The sequence below is a fragment of the Lampris incognitus genome, chromosome 4, assembly GCF_029633865.1.
Source record: "Lampris incognitus isolate fLamInc1 chromosome 4, fLamInc1.hap2, whole genome shotgun sequence".
Lineage (NCBI taxonomy): Eukaryota > Metazoa > Chordata > Actinopteri > Lampriformes > Lampridae > Lampris > Lampris incognitus.
In genome coordinates, this window is record NC_079214.1 from 39,349,000 (window position 1) to 39,369,546 (window position 20,547).

The following is a 20,547-nucleotide window of genomic DNA, read 5'->3' on the forward strand; positions in this document are numbered from 1 at the left end:
ACTGCAGCATGATTTAAACCTGAAAGGATGCAGTCTTTTGTGTTTGTGTCCCCATCATCATAACGTGCCAAGTTCAGCTTGGTACAACGCCACACAAACAGTAGACATCAAACGGTAAAATACTGAAATAGGGAATGAACGTTATGTTCTTTAGTTCTTGGATAAGAGTTCACAGCGCAATATTACATTTCCTCAAGTTCATCCCCAGACAGCTCCTGGTAAGGAAACACAATTCACGATTAGAATTAGGGGCAGATGACCGTGAAGAGTGGATGAATGTCACCAGGTGGTGACAGGATTTGTTGAGAAGGGATGACATTCCTTCTCACCTGTTCCCAACCCATCATTTAGATAGGCAAAATACATGACGGCAAAATACATGACACACTGCCATTTATGGGCTATTTATATCCCGTTACTTGAGTTAAAATTGACAATCGCCATATATTATGACCGCAAAATTAGAATTTTAAAATAATAATAGTTTCTAGGTATAGAGAGATAACCAACTACCTCAAGCCCTAATATTATACCAAGAATGATTTTTGCTGTTGAAACATTTTAGTTCCTTCCACAGAAATTATAAGAATCGGAAACATGATTCAATAAGTGAAACCGGAATTAAAATCGAAATGATAGGGGTGCCCCAGTGGCTCACCTGGTAGAGCGCATACCACATAAGGCTGAGTCCTTACCGCAGCGGCCTGGGTTCAAATCTGGCCCGCGCCCTTTGCTGCATGTCATCCCCTCTCTCTCCCCTGCCTTTCTTGTTCCTCTCTACTATTGCTATCAAATAAAAGGCGGAAAATGCCAACAAAAAAAAAAACCCAACAACAAACAAACAAACAAAACAAACAAACATCTAAATGATATCCTAACCTACATTTTACCAGTTCCCAGGGCTCCAAGCTGAAAGCATAGAAAAGCAGTCAGTCTACTTTTCCTCATTTTGACAACATGGCAAATCTGCACCACAGCCGGGTCTCCCTGGCACAGACACAGACAGGAAGCCGATGAGGGCACAACAGCCTGTTATCGAAACAAAGACTTCAAACTTCAAAACACCGGGGTTAAACTCCATTGAAAAAGACTAAAAACACATCTATTTGTGTGTGTGTGTGTGTGTGGGGGGGGGGGCTATGCAGGTCTGTGTCCACACGGCCTTCAGCTCTCCCTCATGTTCTGGTGTGTACTTGTTTGGGGTGTGGAATCAATTTCTGTCCTGAGTTAATTAGCCTTATTCAGGACAGCTAGTTCACACTCCACTCTGCCAGACATATCTACCTTTTATTAGCCACATTCACTTTGTTGATTTCCTGCCAGCCCTAGTTACCAAACTCTGAACATAGCTCCACAATACACTTGTCCATCCACTGCACCAATCTCACCAATCACCATAAAGACATAACCGTTTTACCATCATGAAACTACTAGCTGTTAGCCAAATACATCTTGATTATCAGATACAATGTGATACGATTTCAAGATTGTGAGAAAACAATCACACTATGTCTATACCAAGTTGTGCTTTACAGAGGCCTGTGTTGCAGAAAAATTTGGTAAATCTCATTACCACTGGAGAACCACTTGCCTATCCTTTAGACAGCAGCCGTGCGCACTAAGCCTTTAAACATGGGACACAGATTTTCAGTCTCAGTCCTTCAAAAGTACAGGTCATTATGGTTGCATTACACATTTGTGGAAATGGCCTAGTGAACTAAAAACCTGGCCCATTTTGTTTTAGGAGGCAATTTGATTCTCTGGCTGTCTGATCAACTGCCTTAATCTCTTTGTACACAGGTCAACAAAACGTGCTCATTAACATTAGCAGTCAAACTGTAATCAAAGTTTGGGCAAACTTTACATGATTAAAATATTGCTTGTACAACAAAATTCCTCAGTTACCTAGGACTTGTGATTAAAAAGGAGAAAAAAAACAATTTAGCAACATATGACTACATCACTGTATTGCATCAGACCATGCAAATGCTACAAAGCAAATTCATTAATCATGACTTCAGGGGGAAAAAAAAGTTTTGAAAATTCAAAATGCATCTTCACAAAAGAAACGCATTGGTGTTTTTAACCATGTACATACTGCTTAATAAAGGACAGTAAGACAATTTTCTTGAGTGCTGTACCCAATGACACTGGTATTGAAGAGATGAAATGAAACACTTTACTGACTGAACTACATGATAACCATGGTATTATGACCGTAGTGCTTCAGTAAATATTTATTCTACCATGTTTCTTAAAAAGGTGCTTTAAACAATATTCAGCATCAGCATCTCAGACATAACCAAACAAACCTCCCCCCTCCCTTTGCATTCTTGAATATTATTTTGCTTGATTGAATTATTGATTTTAACAGTCTAGAGTTATTTTATCAACATCGATAATGTATTCAGCTTGGTAAGGAGCCATTTCTTCCATCTGCTGAGTGACCCAAATCAATGTAATGTAATTATTAGCTTCTTAGCTATCCTGCTAACGCTAGCTACCGCACATGCACTAACATGCACACATGGCCGGAACGGCTTCCAAAACAAAAAACAGAGAAGAGAAGATTACAACACACACAAGACGGAGTGTGACTTCATTCTCTGCTCAGGATGCTATTGTGGTTAATTTTCACAACATTCTTACTGTTAATTTTGAAAATTATTTTAAAACCATTCTGTGCATCCATTAATGGGATATTCAGCTTATGCTTTAAGAGAAACCTACTTTGCATAACTGACCTAAAAAAATTAAGAATTAAAAAGGAATTTTCAATCACTTAATCTCAAAGCAATATTCTTCATGTATACAAATTTGGGGAAGCAATAGTGGATCATAAATTTATAACTCACATATTTCACCTTCTATTGTACACAGCTCTAGCAGCATTGCTCTGTCAAGACAATCTGGTCAACAACACTGACCATTAAGCCAGGTGACAGATCTGAAGCTCCACACCTCACCAGCTGGACACTTCTGTTCAGGCACAGCGGTCATTCAATTGTTCTAACCAGCACCAATTTTACAATAACAACCACTTGCCTGTTGGTCCAAAAAGTCTATACCAGAGAAGGCAGAGAGAGAAAATCTGTTCTCATCAAAGGAAAGTCTTTTGGATTTAAACTTGGGAACTAGGGTTGGGCCGATGTAACATTTTTCAAACCAGTTTCATATTAAGCCAAACAACGAACCAGTATACCAAATTTTACCACTGGGAGTCGCACTTAACTCCGAAGCCGCTCCCAAGTGGAACATAATGAGACTGAATGCAAGTGTAGCGGCTCCAGTCCGGTTGGTGGCAATGCACCTCTAAGCTGGTTTGCCAAGCGCCAATAAACACTACATAAAAAGTGTAGTGTTAAAACCAGGGGTCTCAAACTACCGGCCCACGGGCTGGAGGCAGTTTTGTGCAGGCTGCACTATGTTTTAGATTTATTAAGAGATCCAGACTTTGTATCCATTTTGCATACTACTTTTGTGTTTTTTTTTCTTTTTAAACGTTTGTGTTTCTAGTTCTAAGTACTCCGTTAAGATTTCTTGTGAGGCCAGTTGCAGATGACATAGCATGTCAGTTTTGCAGCACTCTCTCACACACACGCACACTGTAGCCAGACAACGCGAGTACATAAACCCAGTAGGCTAGCCCACTGCGAAATATCTCATGTGAGCTTGCCAACGTAAATTGTTGTCACTGCTTGCAGATGTTTTGTAAAAATTTCACTTTCAAATGCCAAAAGAAAACTTGACCAGGAACAATGACAGTTCCAAGAGAAATGGACATGTGACTACTTCTTAACTGAATTTAAAGTTTCCGTCCTGAAGGATTTCAATCTGAAGCAACATTACACTACTAAACATGCAGAGTATGAGCGGTTTCAAAGGAAAGGAGGAGGAGATAAAGGCAACACACTTTCAAAAAAGTCTTGTTCTGTTAAAACTTTTTCACAAAGCCAAAAAGACTGATGCAGCTGTCGAAGCTAGCAATGTGGTACGTGAGGCAATAGCAAAGGCTGAGAAGCCATTTATGGAGGGAGTTTCTGAGAGACTGCAAGCTGCTGCAGGTACCCAATATCGTTTGCCCAGAGATGACACTTTTATTTGGAAACGCCAGTCTCAGCCCAAATACAATAGCAGAATGGATCATCTAGTTGTCAGGCAACATTTTACAGACAGTTGTGCACTAAAGCAAACAATTTCACGGACTATTCTTTGGCACTCTCGATGAAAGCACAGATGTAAATGACAATGCTCAGCTTACTAATATATTTGTAAGGGGTATCAATGACTGTTTTGAGTTAACAGAAGAACTGCTATTTTTATATCCAATGCAGGGAAAGACTAAAGCCAAAGATATAGTTCAGGCGCTGTGCAATGCAATTGAGGGTGCAGGTCTACCCTGGAATACATTGGCTGGAATCACCACTGATGGTGTCCCATCAATGACGGGAAGAAAAAATGGGCTTGTAGCACTAATTCAAAGAAAGCTGGAGGAGGAGAATGTAGATCCCGCAATTGCACTGCACTCATCAGCAGGCACTCTGCATCAAATTCTTGAAATTTGACTGTATTATGACTGTTGTGGTGAAATGCTTTAATTACATCAGCTCAAGAGGTTTAAAACAGTCAGTTGTGTGTGTTTCTGGAGGAAATAGATGCAATATATGGAGATGTGTTGTACTTCACAGAATTGTGCTGGCTGAGCAGGGGCAGGGTCCTGAAAAGGTTTTTTTTAATTGTGGGAGGCGATCAGAGAATTCATGAAAGAAGGTAGGCTACATGTTCCTGAACTTGATATCCCAAATTGCTTATGGATTTAGCTTTCTTAGTTGATATCACACAGAAACTTAACACTCTTAATTCAAAACTGTAGGGACCAGACCAACTTGTCACTAGCATTTGATAGTGTGAAAGTCTTCTATGCGAAACTCAGATTATGGAAAACACAGCTCACAGAGAAAAGATTTGTCCAATTCCTCACATGCCAGTCAATGCTGATGAGTATGTGATGGCCATTGACGATCTGCAACTGGAGTTTGAGCATCACTTTTCTGATTTTAAGACTCACAGCACCACTTTCAAGTTATTTGCAGACCCCTTCTGCTTTGATGTGGACAATGCTCCAAGCACATTTCAAATGGAGCTCACAGACTTGCAGTGCAACACTGAGCTCAAGGCAAAGTTCAGAGAAGCACAAGCAAAGCAGGAGATGCTTGGACAGTTTCTCAGAGAGCTTCCCAAAACATTCCCACAGTTGTCCAAACTGTTCAGGCAGGTCACGTGTCTTTTCGGCAGCACTTATCTGTGTGAAACTGTTCTCAACTATTAACTTTAATAAATCAAAGCACAGGTCCAGACTGACTAATGAACATCTCCAGGCTATCCTCAAGGTGTCCACTGCCCAGTCCCTGAAAGCAAATGTGCCTCACCTGTGTCAGCAGAAGTGCCAGGTTTCTGGCAAGAAGTAGGCTAAATCTGTAAGCCTAGGCCAGGCTACACTATGTACATATTTACAGTTGCGTTAAAAAAAATAGCAGTCCAACATCACTAAGCAGATCAATCACTGTTTTTGGTAGAAATTATATTTCTACATGGCAAATAACTTACTAGTAAGGGTAGCAGAGTAATAGAAAACCAACAGACCCAACAGTCATGACATGCATGCTGCTGATTCTGTGTAACTGAATCATTATTGAAAGGGGCGTGTTCAAAATAATAGCAGTGTGGAGTTCAATCAGGGAGGTCATTCAGCTGTGAAAAAACAGGTGTCAAACGGGTGGCCCTTATTTAAGGACAAAGGCAGCAAATGTTGTACATGCTGGTTCTAGTGCATTTCTCTCTGAAAATCTGAGTAAAATGGGTCGTTCCAGACATTGTTCAGAAGAACAGCGTACTCTGATTAAAAAGTTGATTGGAGAGGGGAAAACATATAAAGAAGTGCAGAAAATGATAGGCTGCTCTGCAAAAATGATCTCAAATGCTTTAAAATGGCAACCAAAACCCGAAAGATGTGGAAGAAAACAGAAAACTACCATTTGAATGGATCAAAGAACAGCCAAAATGGCAAAGACTCAGCCAGCTCCAGGGAGATCAAAGAAGGTCTAAAGTTACCTGTGAGTACTGTAACAATTAGAAGACGCCTATGTGAAGCCAAGCTTTCGGCAAGAAGCCCCCGCAACGTCCCACTGTTGAAAAAAACAACATGTGCTGAAGAGGTTACAATTTGCCAATCAACACATTGACTGGCCTAAAGAGAAATAGCGCAACATTTTGTGGACTGATGAAAGCAAGATTGTTCTTTTTGGGTCTAGGGGCTACAGTTTGTCAGACGACCCTCAGACACTGAATTCAAGCCACAGTACACCGTGAAGACAGTGAAGCATGGTGGCGCAAGCATCATAATATGGGGATTTTTCTCATACTATGGTGTCGGGCCTATTTATTGCATAACAGGGATCATGGATCAGTTTAGATTCATCAAAATACTTGAAGAAGTCATGTTGCCTTATGTCGAAGAGGAAATGCCCTTGAAATGGGTGTTTCAACATGACAATGACCCCAAACACACCAGTAAGCGAGCAGCATCTTGGTTCCAGACCAACAAGATTAACATTATGGAGTGGCCAGCACAATCCCTGGACCTAATCCAATAGAAAACTTGTAGGGTGACATCAAAAATGCTGTTTCTGAGGCAAACCCAAGAAATGCAGAGGAATTGTGGAATGTAGTCCAATCGTCCTGGGCTGGAATACCCGTTCACAGGTGCCAGAAGTTGGCCAACTCCATGCAACACAGATGCGAAGCAGTTCTCAAAAACAGTGGTTATACAACTAAATATTAGTTCAGTGATTCACAGGGAAGCTAAATCTTTAAAAAAAATTCAGTTTATACAGTAAATGTTTGAGTTTGTAAAGAAAAATGCAGACACTGCTATTTTTTTGAACAGCCTAATATCCCTTTTTCTTCACTTTCTGTAAAGGAATACCAAATTTGATAATTTTTTTTGTTCATGTTTTGATTTGGAATAGAACGTGCAGTGTTCCCAATGCATTTGCGTGTATGGAAATAAAAGCTATTGTAAGGATTTTGAGCTTTACTCACTTTTTTTTTTACACACACTGCTTTTATTTTGAACACAACTGTACCTATTCATATGAGGAAAAAAAAACAACTGAAAAAACGCTAAATAATAAAAAAACGATGTGACAGTTATGTAGCTGAACAGTTTTTTCTTGATCCCTATTGCACCAGCCCTCCTCAATAAGACCACCTGTCAAGTGGCCCCCAGGTAATTTGAGTTTGAGGCACCTGTTTTACACGTTGCCTTGTCGATGTTTTTTGGCTCACCTTTCATCGGCTTCGAATCTAAAATGGTGCCATATTGGCACAGTTTTCATTTTCTTTGACACTAACTCTACCATATCTCGTCTCTCTTGTCACCCCCAAAGTAAACCAACACACCGTGTGCGTCTTCCCCCCCAATCCACGTCTACTTAAATTTGACCTCCTTGTTGCTGGCCTCGGCTCAGCACCAACGTCATTTTACCACTGAATGGTACCAGCTTGACTCAAACTATGCACAGCCCGCCAGACACTACTGGCTCTGTTAGTCTGCTTATAAACAAACATATGTCAACTGCATTGTCATATTGTTTATCATAATACAAGTTGGATTTGGCGTTGTGACACCATCGGCACAGGCTGCTGAGGTAGGCTACTTTTTAATTTGCAACGTCCCTTAATGACTAATGCTGGTTCAGCCGGCTTGCATAAAATCAAACTGGTTTAAGCTCGTACACCAAATTGGGCAGGCAAACTGGAAACTGACCCAACTCTATTGGGAGCATTACTTTGAATAACATATTGGAAAAATTCCCCAACATGGTGGTGGAGGATGCTCTCTTGTGACAAAGATCATGGGTAGCAGCTTCTGGACTGACATAGATAGAATTTAGGAAGGGATGCTCTCTTGTGACAAAGATCATGGGTAGCAGCTTCTGGACTGACAATAGAATTTAGGGAGGGAAAAGTACATGAGCTACAAAAACATGTTGATCAAAGCAACATCAAAAAACTGTTCCAGTTGGGTCACTTACTATATAAATCTGCAATGTTTTGCCATTAAGTATTTCCCTTCTTTGCAAAGCCATTGCCTTCATACTTAATGTGATACTGACATCAAAATCTGAAAATTCCTATTGATAGGCTATGTTCCGAGTTGGAATGTGACCATGGAGAAATTCAGTGGCCAAAACAGCGCGGCCACTCGAGAGATATCTGTGATTGACTGTAGATGGTGTCCAATGACAAATTGTGCCAATGGATACGTAGACACCAGTCAATTTGCATATAGGGTGTGTCCGTAGCGAGATGCTATAAAACCACAGAGATGCCGTTCTTTCACCCCCTCCTGCTAACTACTTGGCTCGAGTTTGTGCTATTTTGCTGAGACTTTATTATCGATCTATATATCTATCTATCTATTTATCTATATATCTGTGATTCAAAACGTCACGCCACTGAATTTCTCTTTTTTTCTTGTACGGCATGTGATGAGCGGTACCAAGCCTCACCCACCCAGGAAGACAGTAACCAGTAGCTTTGAGTTCATAAAACCACACCTATTTTTGGTTATGAGTCAAACTCCCAATGTTAAAAAATGTGTTCTGAAAGGGCATGTCAGTCTCTCTTTAAGGTTTCACTTTTCTTTTGTTTTTGGGGGGGGGGCAGGTACTGAGACGATTAAAAAAATGAAGGTTACAAGTTTTGGCAGGTTTTTTCTGCCGTCAACCTACCTCATGCTCCTTTTCCTGCAAGACAAGTACGATATCTCCAGGCTCAACTCCTGGTGCTTGGTCAGCCTCCCCTCCAAAGGTGATCTTCTGGCCGTGCTTCATGCCTTTGTCCACATGTACTTCCAGAATCTTTACCTCCTTTATCACCTTCTTTCCCTCACATTTCTTACAGCGATCCTTCTCACTGATCACTTCACCTGGCATTAGGGAAAGCAAGTTAAAAGGGCAACATCAATCCCATTTGCAGAAAATGGCAATGCTTTGTCAGCAAAGCTTGAGAACAAAATATGTTGTTGTGACTGCTCAATGTAATGGTATGTCCCTTACCTTCGCCATTACAGTCTGTGCAAACAGACTGCATCTGTTGAACCATGCCTGGGGCCAGTTGTCTGATCATGATGCGCATGCCCCGTCCCCTGCAGGTCACACACTTTTGTACAGCGCCTGTCTTGCCGCCCTGCCTGCATTAACACAAAGACATGGATTGACAGTGAAAACCTGGATGCCCAGGGTTTATTAGCCTTGCTATTCCACAGTTTGCACAAAAGAGAACCAAAGTTCAGGGCTCCAGACTGCGAGTGTACGAGTTGAAATTTTATGTGGTTGCATTTGTGCAAGTGGCACGAATGCGCAATCTGCTAAATCCTCCAAATCTGGTAACAATCCATTTCGCTGTTACCCTGTTCCAAATGAAGCGGTCCATAGCTGATTATTTTAAAAAGCAAAATGAGGGGAGAGGAGGAGACTGGTGTGGCAGAAGAGCCAACAAGAGGTTCCGAATTAGACACCACTGATGATGAAAGTGTAGGCAGGGAGAGGCCGACTGAGCCAGTGAAGAAGAAAAAGTACTACTTTCAACCACAATGGCTAACACAGTACCCATGATTGCAGTATGAAGGGAAAGCTATGCTGTGTATTGTAAGCAACTCTAAACTTTTTACTGGGTTAAAACAGTTGAAGCTTGAAACTTTGAAGTTACACGACATTAACACAAAACATGCAGGGACCAATGCAAGACCTGAAACACTGAGCCCCTCCCAACTACTTTTCAGTGGTTACATGAATAATCACTGAACGGAGGAGAATGACATGGTCATCAATTTCAACACTGTCTATACATAGGGAAAGAGGTATTCCTGTACAAAAAATTCCAATACCAGATCACACCGATGAATGGGTTGAATGTGAATCCAATCTATGCCAACGACATGGCCTATGCCCAGTTTATATTAATCAGCATGCAAGGCATTAATACCATGCTATAAAAAAAAGAAAAGAAAAAGGTGCGGCCAAATAATGTGCTGATGCGACTAACTGAGTGGAAAAGTTAGTCTGGAGCCCTGAAGATGGTTTGTAACAAGCTCAGAAAGAAAGCCCACAGTGCGCTCAGACACACCCACACAGAGGACTGGAGGAAGACAAATCTTTCTCCATCTCATATACACTGTACTATAATTTTTTTGTTTTTTGTTTGCTTTTTTGTTTTAACCGAACAGAATTTGCGCCTATACAGAAAGCAATCAACATGATCCAACATGTTAAAATGCAATGCACACACAACTGTTGTCCAACATGTGTACAATAAAGATGCCCCAAGTTAAGCAAAACAGCGGCGATTGTTTTACTTTATTTTTACAACTAAAGAATACAAATCACCACAAATGTGGTGACATTGTTTGTCCTAAATGAGATGTGGGTTTTTCTACAACTTTGAAATCCAATCCAAACTAACGTGGAAATCTATGTGACAATTGCATTTCACTCTCCAGTAGCAATAAATTTGACACCATTGACTGATAGCACGTCAACAACAATGCCATGTTAGTTTTTTTTTTCTCGAGTAAGACTTAAATGCAAAATACTCATGTCTTTGTCTCATCATCAGTCGCTTCTCTGGGGTCAGGCCGCGGTGGCAGTAAGCTAAGTAGGGTACTCCAGATGTCCCTCTCCCCAGCAATGCTCTCCAGCTCCCCTGGGGAATCCCAAGGTGTTCCCAGGCCAGATTGGACATGTAGGCCCTCCAGCGAGTTCTGGGTCTACCCCAGGGTCTCTTCCCAGTTGGACGTGCCCAGAAAACCTCCTAAGGAAGGCGCCCAGGAGGCATCCTAATCAGCTGCCCGAACCACCTCAACTGGCTCCTTTCGACGTGAAGGAGCAGCGGCTCTACTCCGAGCTCCCTCTGGATGTCCAAGCTCCTCACCCCATCTCTAAGGCCGAGCCCAGACACCCTACGGAGGAAACTAATTTCAGCCACTTGTATCCGCGATCTCACCTTTTTGGTCACTACCCAAAGCTCATGACCATAGGTGAGGATTGGAAAGAAAATTGACTGGTGAATTGAGAGCATTGCCTTCCAGCTCAGCTCCCTCTTCACCACAACGGTCCAGTACAACGTCCACATTACTGCTGATGCTGCACCAATCTGCCTGTCAATCTCCCGCTCCATCCTACCCTCACTCGTGAACAAGACCCCGAACTCCTTAACTTGAGACAACAACTCATCCCCAACCTGGAGGGAGCAATCCACCCTTTTCCGGTAAAGAACCACGGCCTCAGACGTGGAGGTGTTGACTCATCACGGCCATTTCACACGCAGCAGCAAACCACCCCAGTGCACGCTGGAGGTCGCATTCTGATGAAGCCAACAAAACCACATCATCTGCGAAGAGCAGAGATGCAATTCTGAGGCTCCCAAAACGGACACACTCCTCACCTTGGCTGCGCCTTGAGATCCTGTCCATGAATATCACAACCAGAATCGGAGACAAGGGACAACCTTGGCGGAGTTCCAACACCCACCGAAAATGTGTTTGACTTTTTGCTGAGAATGTGGCCACAGCTCTCACTTTGGTTATACAAAGACCGGATGGCTTATAGTAGCTGCACCGGTACCCCATACTCCCGCAGTACCCCCCACAGAGTGCCCAGGAGTACACGGGTATAAGCCATCTCCAAGTCCATAAAACACAAGTAGACTGGCTGGTCAAACTCCCATGCCTCCCTCAGCACTTCCGAGAGGGTAAAGATTTGGACCATTGTTCCACAGCCAGGGCAGAATCCGCACTGTTCCTCCTGGATCCGAGGTTCGACAATCAGTTGGAGCCTCCTTTCCAGCACCCTAGAGTAGACTTTCCCAAGGAGGCTGAGCAATGTGATGCCCCAATAATTGAAGCACACCCTCTGGTTACCTTTTTTCGGGGCCTCCTATCCAGCACACCAGAGTAGACTTTCCCCAAGGAAGCTGAGCAATGTGATGCCCCGATAATTGGAGCACACCCTCTGGTCCCCTTTTTTATGTCTTTCATGTCTTTGTTTTGCTTTTAATTGTGGAATCATAACTGCGTGCATATGCTGGAAAACAATAACTTGCATGTTTTGCATTTCCACATACAAAATTTGATTTTCACAGATTTGCATTTCATATAAGCCCATATTCTGTTCAATACATTTGCTGTGGTGTTGAATATAGTATCAAACACTGAAATTCTCACTAGTATTTTATTAAAGTTCCAAATGATGTTATCCTGACAGCCCTAAATCAGTGATGATAAAAGCAGAAATATGGAAACCTTGACATTGTATAATCTCGCAAGTAAATAAGGATCGTGTCTTTACAACTTACCCATTACAAGTGCCACAGAGAACATTTTTGCTAAGTTGTAGTTTGGTGGTTTTCCCATTGTAAAGGTCTTCGAGGGACACCCTGTTGACAAAGTTTTGTAACACACACACACACACACACACACACACACACACACACACACACACACACACACACACACACACACACACACACACACACACACACACACACACACACACACACACACATTAACAGAAGTCTTAGTATAGAGGTTTAGGTTAGCCTTCTATCCAGCAGCCAGGGGATAGTGAATATGACAATATGTCAAACAGAAAACATTTTCACGACACAGTCTGTCATTAAATGTAAAGGTCCCAAAATATGGCCTTACTTCAGAGGATGGACCATGTCCTCTCCTCTCCGCCGACCTCCATTCCGACTGCGACTCCCTTGACCGCCCATGAAGCCAAAGAGGCCACCGCCAAAGATGTGGGAGAAAATGTCATCCATCCCTGCACCACCCCCACCTCCTTCCCGCAAGCCTTGCTCCCCATAGCGATCATACAGTTCCTTCTTCTCTGGATTGGTCAGCACTTCATATGCAAAGCTGATTTCTTTGAACTGTGTTTAATGGGAGAGATGAAGAATATAGCCAAAATTAACCAATGTGACCCATTAAAGAAAGTCCCTGCTTACCTTAGTGTATTTTACAATTATGTAAATGGGTGTGTTACGATATTGTGGATTGATGACCATCTAATTTATTTTCATCTTGGTATCTCCTGTATTCAGCTTTACACTTTTTTACTGGGTAGCAAAATAACTCCTCCCTATAACTCAAGCCCCTCAAAATATTTGGATGAGCGGCAAGTCTCATCTTGGATATGTAAATAAATACTAAATGATAGATGATGTATAAAATTCACAGTGGGCATGTGGTAATGCAGTTTGAGTAATTAATATTGAAGGCACAGTGGTACCACATAAATACAGAAATACAACATTCAAGAGTTCAGGAGGTATTGAGAAGGACTACCGCTTTAGGATATAAGCTATTCTGATGACGTGTGATTTTATTATTGATAGACCTGTACTGTCGTTGGGAAGGCAGTCTTATGAACAGACTGTGGGCTGGATGGGAGGGATCAGCCACAATCTTCCCGTTTCCTAGCTCTGGAGCTGTGTAGGTCCTTGATAGAGGGCAAGTGGCAACCAATGACCCCGAGTTGTGCGTACGACTCTTTGTAGTCTGGCCTTAGAGCAAGCAGGTCCAAGAGTCAGACCAGACAGTAATGGATGAGGTCAGGATGTGCTCTATGATACCCTGTAGAACTGAACCACAATGTGTAGGCAGAAGTGGAGTCTCTTCAGCTCAGATAAGAAGAACATCTGCTATTGCGCTTTCTTGACTAGGATGGTGATGTTTTCCCATTTTAGTGTGTTGGAGATAGTAGTACCCAGGAACTTGAAGGATTTCACCTCGGTGACAGTAGTGGCATTAATTGCCAGGGGGGAGTGGGTTGGGGCATCTTTGCAGTAGTCCATAATCATCTCTACTTTTTTAAGTGTTGAGCTCCAGCTTGTTGCTAGCACACCATGACACAAGGTGGTCAACCTCCCTCTGGTAGTTTGATTCATCGGTTAGTGACGAGGCCTACCACTGTGGTGTCATCTGCGAATTTGAGGATTTTACAGATTGGTCAACAGAGGTGCAGTCATTGGTGTACAGGGAGGATAGCACAAAGCCTTGCTGGGCACCCATGCTAACTGTGAGACAATCAGACAGGTAAGCGCTGATTCTTACATATGACCTCCTGTTGGCAAGAAAGCTTGTAATCCACCGACAGATGGAGGAGTCAATGCTCAGCTGGGTCAGTTTGCTATGGAGGAGGTCTGGGATAATGGTGTTGAAGGCTGAGCTGAAGTTCACAAACAGGACTCTGACATAAGTGTTGTTTGTCCAGGTGCTGCAGGATGTGGTGGAGCCCCATGTTTACAGCATCCTCTACTGAGCGATTGGACCTGTATACAAACTGCAAGGGCTCCATAAGATGTTCAGTGGAGGCTTTGAGGTAGGATAGGACCAGGCGTTCAAATGTTTCCATAACCATAGTAGTGAGTACAACCAGTCTGTAGTCGTTCAGACATGATGATTTTCCCTTTTAGGAATCGGGATAATGACAGCTGATTTGAAACAGACAAGGGACTCTGCATACGTTCAAGACTGGTTGAAAATGTCTGAAAAATTTAGCCAGCTCACTGGCACAGTATTTAAGGGCAGCAGGTGACACCATGCCTGGGCCTCGAACTTTGCGGGGGGTTTGTCTTTTAAAGAGGGACCGGACCTGATGCCCGGAGATGGAAAGTGGAGTGGTGAGTGTGAGGGGAGAGAGGCAGACTGAGCATGCAAGGTTGGGGGTTAGCTGAGGGGAGGTGAGAAGTGGAAGGGTGAGAAGTGATTGCTGGGGTAAATAGGGTAGGGGAGGATTCCTTTGGGATTTGAATCTTGCGTAGAACATTTAATTGTCCTGGGAATTTAGGGTCAATGGGGCTGGGCTTTGTCTATAACCTGTAGTGTCCTGTATGTGGGAGTCAGTTTAATCACTACATGTAATGGTCTCCGTTGCGGAGTAGTGCACAGGGGCTTGTACGGCACAACTCTGATGGTAGAATAGCAGTGATCAAGAGTCCATTCTCCTCTGGTGTGGCAATGTACCAGCTGGTGGTATTTCTGGAATTCGGACCTCAGATCAGTGTGGTTAAAATTACCCATGATGAATATAGGGGAATCTGTTCCGCTTAGAGTTGCTTCTTGCACTTGGTCATTTTTTCCTTGATTTAAACGTAGTTTACACACTTGAACCCTTTGAGGGGAAAGGCAAAATCTAACTACTGCTCCCTACCAGTGGTTGGTTACGGGCCAATACATTCGCAATACCCCTCTCTTTAAGCCAATCAAAACAGCTGTGCAATCCTTACCTTGTCGCCAGCATTTGGGTTCTTGTCTGGGTGATATTCTTTTGCCAGTTTCCGGTATGCCTAAATTGTACACATAACAAAATTCATTTAAGTGGCAACACAACAATTGGAATACAAACGCCGAAATGGCTCACGTACCGGCTTTTGTTCTCATGTCGCCTCGAAAACACTGACACAGGCGATGCCTCAGAAACTAACCGCTGGATGTAGCCGACAGGTAACCTGCTAGCAGCTTTAGCAATCTAGCTAAATTAGTTACTTTACATTGGGGCTTTTGAACTCACTAATTCACCAGGTTTGCCATTTAAATTAAAATGTTTTTAAGTTTGGGCAAAAGGTTAATTTGCCTGTTGTTGAATCCCCCTATGGTGAAACCTCTGTCGTCAAACTAACGCAGTTCAAAATGTCCGACGACTATTAGCAAGATAAACATGTGTTTGCTAATTAGCATTATCTTACATAGCTAACATTCATAAAAACATTCTTTATTGGAAAAACTGAAACGATACACCAAATGTTGACATTTACAAGGTATCTGGTGTTAGATAGCACAAACCATCGAAAACGAATCCCTGGTAGTATTGTCCCATTTGTCTAAAAGTAAATAAATAAATGTACCGGTTTCTAGGAGACAGAAGCTAGTAATGGTAACGTCATGTGTTTGTAAAAGCTTCTGACTGAGTAAGAGCTACGTCTCGTCACCCAATAAATTAGTTTCCTAAAACTCCCCTTAACAATACTAGTCATCCTTTCAACCATAATTGTGTCAGAAAATTATAGAAGTGTCCTAGACACGGTTAACACACAATACTGTGGCAATAGAAGCCTGGCGGTTGCCATCACCTTTGTCACGCTCATGGGACAAACAGCTAGGTTTAGCACCTAGCGTGGACTTGTTACGTTCTAACCTGCAAGCTAACACTACGTTCGCTTGCGTTACCTTACTGCGTTTTCGCAGGGTAAAGACACGAATGCGTATCCGACTATAGTGAGTAAAACCAATTACGGCCACACATGTTAGCCAAAGGCAGATAGTCGGTTGGCTAAGCAATATACAGGTTTTTTAATACCCTGAAACGTATTAGCGACAATTTTAACTACTAGGCCAGCTAGCCGAACAGGTTAGCTATGTCGTAGCTAAAATTAGCTGGATGCTCATAGCAACGCATTTCCTGCTCGTGTTATTATTAACGGCTCAAAATTGAACACAGAAATAAATCTCGGTTTAACTCACGCTCTCCTACGGTAAATAATTACCTTCTTCAGTTCATTCTCGGTGGCAGAAGGCGACACGCCAAGAATGTCATATAGTTTGGTGTCGACAACATTCGCCATGGTGTTAGTCAGGATAGTCCTTCGGCCGGGTAGAGGATAGGAGAAAGAAAAAGAGCCGGCGAACCGTTTCTTTTTCCTCTTCTTAGCCGCGCATTTCCGGCAGACGAGGCGCTCTGTGTCATGCTGCATTCCATTCAAAGTCCGAGATCGGAACTTTTCAATTTCAATTTAATGAACTCCAAGCGTTACAAGTGCACGACGCCAAACGTAAACAAAACCATGGTCGACCGTGATAAACTGGTGTTTTTAATGGGACGTATATAAACATTTGAATTGTCAGAAGTGCAGGAATAATTTTTGTATAGATATAACTTTCAGAGATTGTTCACCATAACCATCTACTTAATAACAATTGTCGACATATTTTGACATCAATTCACATGCAGAACAGGTTTTCCTGTATGGTAGTATGTATTGTTGTAATTAAATACGGGCAAAAATATACGTTACGTTGCCTTAGTTGATGGTTTACCACTAACACTGTGTGCCTCCATGGGTGCTCCCATTGTTGTGTGACGTCAGCCAACTGCTTCTCCATGAAGTCGGGGTAGATGGATTTGCCCCGAGTAGAACGCCGACTTTGAGTGGCGTTCCATTGTACTTTTTCTGGTGGAACGTTGGAAAAGCATGATTTCCGAGTTGTCTGGAACGCAGCATCACTGCTGCCTCATCCCGTTCGTTGGAGATTTACCGAGAAGTACAAGACATCTTATTTAAAATCCCCTTTTGAGTTTGCTAGTTCACACATTATCTGTTATAATTGCTACTGATAAGTAAAGCCTGTGACATTTCAGACTAAATTCGCAGTCTGACTTATTTGTTGTGTATGAGGTCAATCAGACAGTGGGATGGATGGATGGGTTACATTTATATAGCACTTTTCTAGCGGCAACAGCCACTCAAAGCGCTTAAATATAATGACTTTGTTTGAATATCATTAGTGTAGTCACAGCTGTTTAAGATGTGTTCAAGGCAGGGAAACACAACGATCCGTAATGCTTTTTGGGGGGAAAAAAGTCAGAGTATAGCAACATTCAGTCTATTTTTTCAGGTATTAAAAAGTTTGTTTTATTATAGTTAATTTGTAAAGAAAACCAATCACTGGAAAACCCAGTCAGTTGTCTCTTGGAGACTATGACAACAATTCATATTTGATGTAACTTTATTTACATTCCTTAGATGGATAAGTAAAGTCTGCGTGTAACAGAACAAAGGCAGTCTTATAAAGTGTCTTCTCCAGGTGTACAGATAAAGCTCTGTTGTTGACTGTTGTTTGACAGCAGAGGAATGTATGGGAGACTCACTGGGAGTAGCAAGTCCGTACACACTAATAGGAGAGATGGCATTGGTGGGATGAGAGCTGGAAGACACAAAATAAGAAGGGGAAGAACAGAAAACTGCCCTATAAGAGAGACTGTACTGTACTGTTTGGTGTGCAGCATGTCTGTTCATGAACATATATTAAAGTGTGACAATACTGTAAGAGATTTTTGTCTCACTCATTTAATGTCAGAGTGGAATTAAATAATTGCCACGACAGAGACCATGTGAATAGGTAATTAACTTTTGTAAGAAAACTAGATGAGCAAGGGCTTTGTATGTCCAAACCTGAAGTTTATCTCCAATTAAATGTATCTGCTTACTATTGCCTTTACTAAGAGAGATTGGGAGCTAAACAAACCAGGGTTAAATACACTAATACAACTATTATCACCAGTCAAACCTCCTTCCATGTATGATACATACCAACCAAAAGTTAACATGATACATCCATGCAACTCTTTCTCTCTCGCTCTCTCTCGCTCTCTCTCAGATTCAAATTTGCTTTTATTAGCATGACAAATATATATTTGTATTGCACAGCATTTTCACATAAAGGACAAAAGTTAACATTATATATCCATGGGACTCTCTCTCTCTCTCTCTCTCTCTCTCTCTCTCTCTCTCTCTCTCTCTCTCTCACACACACACACACACACACACACACACACGCCCATGTGTGCACATACACAACTATGGAGATAACTTCACCAGCAAATGAAAATTTAGAAATAAAAAAAAATCATTACCTTCCAAAAATTCACTATAAAGTACTGAGAGCGTCTGTCTATCTATCTATGTATCTATGTATCTATGTATCTATCTATCTATCTATCTATCTACCTAAATCATGATGTCAGACTGTGATTTGTGTCCATATCTCGATGACGAAAGCTTGACCTCTTTTTTTTTTTAATTAAATCTTAGTGCATTGTGTAGCTCAACTAGAATCCAGACTCTATGCTACAGTGGTTTTTCTGAAGCCATCCATGCATAATAGTAAATGAGAATGTAGGACAAAAATAAGAGATCTTTTGTTTCAAATCTGAGCTACTTTGTCATGTATACTTGCATGCCTTTGGTATGTCACAGAATAAAGCAAAGAAGCTTTGAAAAGAGATGAATTATTGCCTATTCTGCAAAGATGTTCCAAAATCGCCTGGACATATTTGTTGGTACCACTTCGAAAAGATAATAAATAATTGGATTATAGTGATATTTCAAACTAATTAGTTTCATTAATTAGTATTACACATCTCCAATCATGCAATCATTCATTCGGGCTATTTAAATGGAGAAAAGAAGTCACTGTGCAATTTGGTATAATTGTGTGCACCACACTGAACATGGACCAAAGAAAGCAAAGGATAGTTATCTGAGGAGGTCAGAAAAGAAATAATAGACAAGCATGGCAAAGGTTAAGGCTACACGACCATCTTCAATCAACTTGATGTTCCTGTGACATCAGTTGCAAATATTATTAAGACAGTTAATGTCCATGAAACTGTAGCCAACCTCCCTGGGCACGGCCACAAGAGGACGATCGACCCCAGATTGAACAGGAGAGTGTGAATGGTAGAAAAAGAACCAAGGATAACTGCCAAAGAGAGACAAGCTGTAATCTAAGGTACAACATATGTAATCTTAGCATAGATGGCCTCTTCTGTCACAAACATTCCCAAATCCTCTGTGAATAGTACACATGGCAATTGAAACTGTAGCTAATGCTCACGCCCATATTTACACATGAAACTGCTAGTTGGTTTCACTTGTTATGCAACTGTATTGTTTATAAGGGTGGAGATACCTGCAGTCAGTTTAGACTGAAGAGGTCACTTAGATGATGAATTGTTTCACTCTCAAACGTTGTATCCAGATGAACTGATTCAACCTTCTTTGATTTTCATACCTGGATTATTGCGTATGCATCAAAATATTTTGAAGCCTAATGTTTGGCTTTAGTTTAGTCCATTGTTGGAGCCAGAAAATCCAAGTTTTTAGCAACAAGATGGACCACATAATAGGTGAAGCCAGACTGGGACTTCGGTGGCAGACATGTTGACAGACCTGTCAATCAAGGCCCACATGCCCCTAACATGGCAAATTTTTTAATCCTTAATATCTTCTCAACCAAACATAATTTTAACCACATTCACACTGTTCTAGACTCTAAATTAACAATTAAGACCTCGACTTGTTGTAGAAAATATTTATTGCATTTGCATTTGTAGGCAGAAGTGTGGAATTCTTTTACTGACTTGCTTACATACGATCAAAAGTTTTTTGGGACCAGCCACAGAGTAGTTAGATGGGAACTGCAACTTAAAGCACTTCTGCATTGGGTTCAACTTCCACTCCCAGTGGTTGCCGCCATGTGTCCCTTTTTTTTAAGCTTAAAGGTTTACAAGCAGCTGAGTCATAGACAACCAGAACATTAGAATTGCTGTTTTTAACCTTATTTGAATGTGCTTTATCTTAACCACATGCATTGCTTTAAACAGGCCTATTGCAGTATACAAAAGGTGCAGGATATGG

The 20,547-nt window shown here is 41.7% G+C and overlaps 1 protein-coding gene across 1 annotated transcript in view; it reads right to left on the bottom strand.

Moving 5' to 3' along the window:
- dnaja2a (DnaJ heat shock protein family (Hsp40) member A2a) overlaps positions 1 to 16,750 on the bottom strand; it is a 37,163-nt gene extending 20,413 nt beyond the window's left edge. The window contains exons 1-6 of the mRNA XM_056278301.1: positions 16,615 to 16,750; positions 15,358 to 15,417; positions 12,770 to 12,999; positions 12,418 to 12,498; positions 9,123 to 9,256; positions 8,796 to 8,992 (exon numbers count right to left, since the gene is read on the bottom strand). Of these exons, the coding sequence (XP_056134276.1) occupies positions 8,796 to 8,992; positions 9,123 to 9,256; positions 12,418 to 12,498; positions 12,770 to 12,999; positions 15,358 to 15,417; positions 16,615 to 16,692 (780 nt within the window). The 5' untranslated portion in view covers positions 16,693 to 16,750. The remainder of the gene's footprint in view (positions 1 to 8,795; positions 8,993 to 9,122; positions 9,257 to 12,417; positions 12,499 to 12,769; positions 13,000 to 15,357; positions 15,418 to 16,614) is intronic.
- Positions 16,751 to 20,547: the final 3,797 nt, after the last annotated feature.